The 4,968-nt window shown below is 45.1% G+C and overlaps 1 protein-coding gene across 1 annotated transcript; it reads right to left on the bottom strand.

Moving 5' to 3' along the window:
• Window positions 1-457: 457 nt before the first annotated feature.
• On the bottom strand, window positions 458-4,521 carry LOC147902468 (pentatricopeptide repeat-containing protein At2g33680-like). The gene is made up of 2 exons (XM_087373240.1): window positions 4,403-4,521; window positions 458-4,271 (listed from the first exon to the last, which is right to left on the bottom strand). Exons 1-2 carry the CDS (start codon window positions 4,519-4,521, stop codon window positions 632-634), a joined length of 3,759 nt encoding a protein of 1,252 aa, XP_087229366.1. The 3' UTR covers window positions 458-631.
• Between the last annotated feature and the right edge of the window lie 447 nt (window positions 4,522-4,968).

The following is a 4,968-nucleotide window of genomic DNA, read 5'->3' as shown; positions in this document are numbered from 1 at the left end:
AGGACAAGGTGCAGTGGACTTGGTTAGGGTGAAAATGTACCTGAAGGGTACGCGTGCTGTAAAGCTTTTTGTATGTTGCAGTACCAGCCGTTGTGCGTCTGTACATGCTGTAACAGTACACAGCAGATTTGCAGAAGGGCCAGGCCTATTTATAGGCTTGGCAGGCACTGGTAGCAGGTTGGCTGAAGGCAGGTCTGCAGATCTGGAGACAGGTCGAGGCACATAAATCCGGCCTGGTCAGCTGTTTCACAGACCAGGTTGGTCTGGTTAGGAGGGTTTGACATGGCTCTCTTTCTATCCCACTGAAGCCACGTGGGAACGAATAGAGCCATCCTATTTGTACTCACCTCAGCTTTGCACAGCCTCTTCTCTGACTGTCCTTTGCCCAGCAATTCTCTGGATCTCTGTAGCCCTTTCCAGGAGCAGTTTTCCACTTTTGTGGTTGTTATAAATCTGAGTACTGTTTGACATATTTGTGCTGCTCTCTCTCTCTATTCTTTCTCTATTCTATTACGGTTTGTGGGTTTAGAATTAGTATGCCATTGGAATTGTGTGGAGAGAGTGATCTAGTATCTATCCGCTGCATTTGAGTTGAAGTTTTAGCCTCTGTTTTAACAGTTGCTTGGGCCCCCTACCACCCAACACAACGATCCCCACACAAACACTTGCCATCTTTTATTTCCTGTATTTGGTGTGTATCAAATAACTTCATCTCTTGACTGCCAAACTTGGATACTAACGTCGTGAAACTATGGAAATCATTAAAGACTCGAGAACTCTCTGTAACTCGTAAAGTTGTACCCTTGGATATCTCGTACAAGGCATCTTGCTTGTCCTCGTCTAGTGAGGGTTCTACACACACATCCAAATGGGGCACAAACCCTTGTTTCTTGATTTGTGTGCTCATCTCATCCAATTTAGCGTATATCACATCCGTACCTGGGTGACTTTTGCCCCCCACAATGAACTCATGTACAATATTGCTAGCCTCAATCCAGGCCCTCCCAGCCTTCTTAAGCGCACCCACAGATTTTCTACATGCTTGTATTCTCTCGACATCTTCACACAAGTGAGCTTCAGCATAAATGTTTGACATAAGGATAAATCCAGAAGCATCATTGGGCTCCAACTGAACCACCTCGTCAAAACATCGTCTTCCTAGCACAATGTTGCCATATGTTCTGCAACCAGCAAGCAAGGACCTCCAGCTAATGATATCAGGTGGAATAGGCATAGTAGCAAGAAAATCTTCAGCCTCGTTCAAAAGGCCTGCACGGCCAAGCATGTCAATCATGCAATTATAGTGTTCAACCCTTGGTGTAATGTTTTGATCTTCTAAGATAGATTTAAAGCAACAGCGGCCTTCATCAAACAGGCCTGCATGACTGCAAGCAACAAGAATGCTACTGAACATTCTATCAGTCGGTCTCAAGCCCCGTTGTTGCATGTCTTCAACACATTGCAAGGCACGTTTGCAATTGCCATGCCGAGCATGGCCTGCGATGACTGCACCCCATGCCAGAACATCACAATCTGAAAATTCGTCGAATAGTTTGAGCGCATCATCAAAGGCACTGCATTTGGTGTACATGTCAACAAGGGTGCTCCTGATGACAGCATCTGATTCAAATCCATATTTACTGATCTCGTCATGGATCAACCTGCCCTGCTCAATCGCTCCTAGGTTGCCACACACTTTCAATACACAGAGAAACGTAAAGCTGTCTGGCTCTACGCCTTCCTGTTGCATCTTCTTAAAAAGCTCAAGAGCAGGAACACACTGTTCAAACTGTACATATCCTGAAATCATAGCAGTGCATGACACTAGATCTTGTTTTGGCAATCCATCAAAGACTTCACGTGCTTCCTCTATGGTCCCACATTTCACATACATATCAACAAGAGTGCTCCCAACTACCAAATCTGATTGAAAACCCCATCTCATTATTTGCTTATGCACCAACCTACCCTGCTCTATGGATCCTACACTACTACATGCTTTCAGTATGCACACAAACATTCCTCTGCCTAGCATGAAGCCTTCCTGCTGCAATTTTGTAAAGAGATCAAGTGAGGCAAGATCATACCCGTTCTGAATATAACCTGCAATCATTGTCCCCCATGACATTTCATCTCGATTTGGTAGATGATCAAACACATTGCGCGCCTCCTGTAGGCTCTGGCATTTGACATACATGCCAATAAGGGAATTGCCAACAGATACATCGGATTCAAGTCTATTTGTCATTATCTCACAGTGGATCAACTTGCCTTGAGCAAAGTCCCCAACGCTGCTACATGCTTTCAAAATGCACAGAAAAATAGTTTTATTGGGATTTATACCCTCCTGTTGCATCTCCTCAAAAAGTTCTAATGCAGGAAGACCGTGCTCATGTTGAGTGTATCCTGCTATCATTGCACCCCAGGCAATCACATCTCGACTAGGTAACTCGTCAAATACTCTGTGTGCCTCCTGTAGACTCGCGCATTTGGCATACATGTCAATCAGAGTGCTCCCAATATCTACATCTGATACCAGTCCACTTTTAATGATTTTGTCATGCAACAGCCTTCCGGTCCCTAAGGCTCCTATGCTGCTACAAGCTTTTAAGGTGCTCAAATAAGTGACTTTGCCAGGGTTTGTACCCTCCTCTCGCATTTGTTCGAAGAGTTCAAGAACAGTGAGACCATGCCCATGCTGGGCGTAACCGGAAAGCATGGCACCCCATGACACATCATCTGGACTTTCCAATTTTTCAAAGACTTTCTGTGCCTCCTCTAGGCTCCCACATTTGGCATACATGTCAATCAAAGCATTCCCAAGGACCGTGTCTGCTTGAAGTCCACACTTGTCAATCTGCTCATGAATCGTCCTACCCCGATCAATGTTACCTGTACTACCACATGCTTTTGACATGCATAAAAACACTACTTTGTCTGGATGTGTACCCTCCAGTTGCATTTCTTGAAAAAGTTCAAGAACACAAAGACCATACCCATGCTGAGCATAACCTGCCATCAAAGAGCCCCATGAGATGACATCTCGATTCAGAACCTGGTCAAACACTTTATGTGCCTCTCCTAAACTGCCACATTTACCGTACATGTCAATAACGGCATTGTGTACCATCACATCTGATTGAAGTCCACCCCTGATGATCTGGTCATGAATCAGTCTACCATCCTGAACTGCTCCGATACTCCCACAAGCTTTCAACATACACAAAAACATAGGCTTGTCTGGCTTCAACCCCTCCAGCTGCATTCTCCCATAGAGTTCAAGAGCTACATGATCATCTCCATGTTGGGCACATCCTGCAATAATTGCATGCCATGATACAGAATCTCGATAAGGCAAATTTTCAAAGACTTCACATGCCTCCTCCACTCTTCTGCACTTGGCATACATGTCAACAAGGGAGCTACCAACAAACAGGTCTGAATCGAGCCTGCTTCTAATGGCGTGGTCATGTATGAGCCTTCCCTGTTCTATGGCTCCTTCATTCCCACATGCTTTCAGGATGGACGAAAGTATAATTTTATTTGACGCTACGCCCTCATGTTGCATTTTCAAAAAGAGTTCAATAGCAGAAAATCCATCGCCATGCTGTGTGTAGCCTGAGATCATAGCACCCCATGACACCACGTCACGATTTGGCAATCCATCAAAGATCTTTCGTGCTTCTTGAAGCAAGCCACATTTGGCATACATATCCATCAAGGCGCTCCCAACAATCGTATCTGATCCAAGGAAACTTCTGATTATCTCAGCATGTATCAGTCTGCCGTCCCCTACGGCTCCTATGCTGCCACATGCTTTCAGGACCCACAAAAAAGAGACTTTGTCTGGCTTGAAGCCCCTCTGTTGCATTTTGTAGAACAGCTCAAGAGCAGCGTCACATTCTCCAAGCTTGGCATGTGCTGAGATAATTGCATTCCACGTGTAGACACTTGGTCTCAAAACTTTGGAGAATATTTGATTTGCTTCTATCAAACTACCGCAGGAGGCAAATAGTCGTATAAGATGATCGACCAAGGAAGGGATTCTATCAAATCGTCGACTCACCATGAGAGTGTGCACTCGCCTGGCAGCTTCCAGGTCTTTCTCCTGTATGCATCTTTGCAGAAGACTATGGACGACATCCCTAGAAATAGGGATGCCTTGCTGGTCCATGAGTTCTACACCCAGGAGAGCGTCTTCAACGCGCTGCTCAGATAAATCGCTCGAATCTCCAACGGATGCAAAAATTCTGGAAGTACGTGCTATCCTCCTTTCAAATGAGCAAGCAATAAGCAAGATGATGTCAGTGCAAGTTAGCATATGGATCAAAGGAAGCATACATTTGAAAGGACACACAAGAACAGCAATGCGGAGAATCTTTTGTTGTGCATAACAAAGTACCTAGTAGAGTCACCTAAAGCTCCATGACACTCGTCATCAGGATGCGTGGGACTTTGAGCCCTTCCACCTCCACAAAACTGTGCCTTAGCGTTCCTCGGGGTGGCCAACTTGGAAACCATCGCCGGAAAGAACAACCAGAGTATCAATCAACTCACTTTCTCTCAATTCTCTCTGATATCAATCCAATGCTGAGTTGAGAATATGAAAAGCTTGCTCAATCATAAGTCTCAACAGATTCTTTTGCTTGATTGCTGATGCTGAACGGTTCGCCAACAAAGTTAGTTTTGATGCAAGGCTCTAGTTAGTTTAATTGTGTGCGGGAGTTTTGATGCAAGGCTATTTGCAATTTCCTTGTTTGGATTAATGCAAAAGATTTAACGCCTGGTTACTTTAATTATGGGAACGCGGTCCTACTAATGGCCAGGTTCATTCCAATTCTGAGTCTCTCTGAATCGGATGGCGGAGATTAAATCTCCGTCAACCTGAGACCTTTACGTGTAGGGAATGCCCTGGGGGAGGACTTTATCGGCAGGACAGTGCTCGAAATCCCACGAGCTACCCGCAAC

Source organism: Dipteris shenzhenensis, chromosome 4 (genome assembly GCF_047967505.1).
Source record: "Dipteris shenzhenensis isolate YYH24624 ecotype China chromosome 4, Dip_SZ_1.0, whole genome shotgun sequence".
NCBI classification, from domain to species: domain Eukaryota; kingdom Viridiplantae; phylum Streptophyta; class Polypodiopsida; order Gleicheniales; family Dipteridaceae; genus Dipteris; species Dipteris shenzhenensis.
This window is presented reverse-complemented; position numbering and strand designations above follow the sequence as displayed.

Excerpts from the sequence above, each read along its gene's own strand:
- LOC147902468 (XM_087373240.1), bottom strand. The coding sequence starts at position 4,521 with ATGGTTTCCAAGTTGGCCACCCCGAGGAACGCTAAGGCACAGTTTTGT. Across the intron at positions 4,272-4,402 it reads GCTTTAGGTGACTCTACTAG|GAGGATAGCACGTACTTCCA; the intron begins GTACTTTGTTAT and ends CTCATTTGAAAG.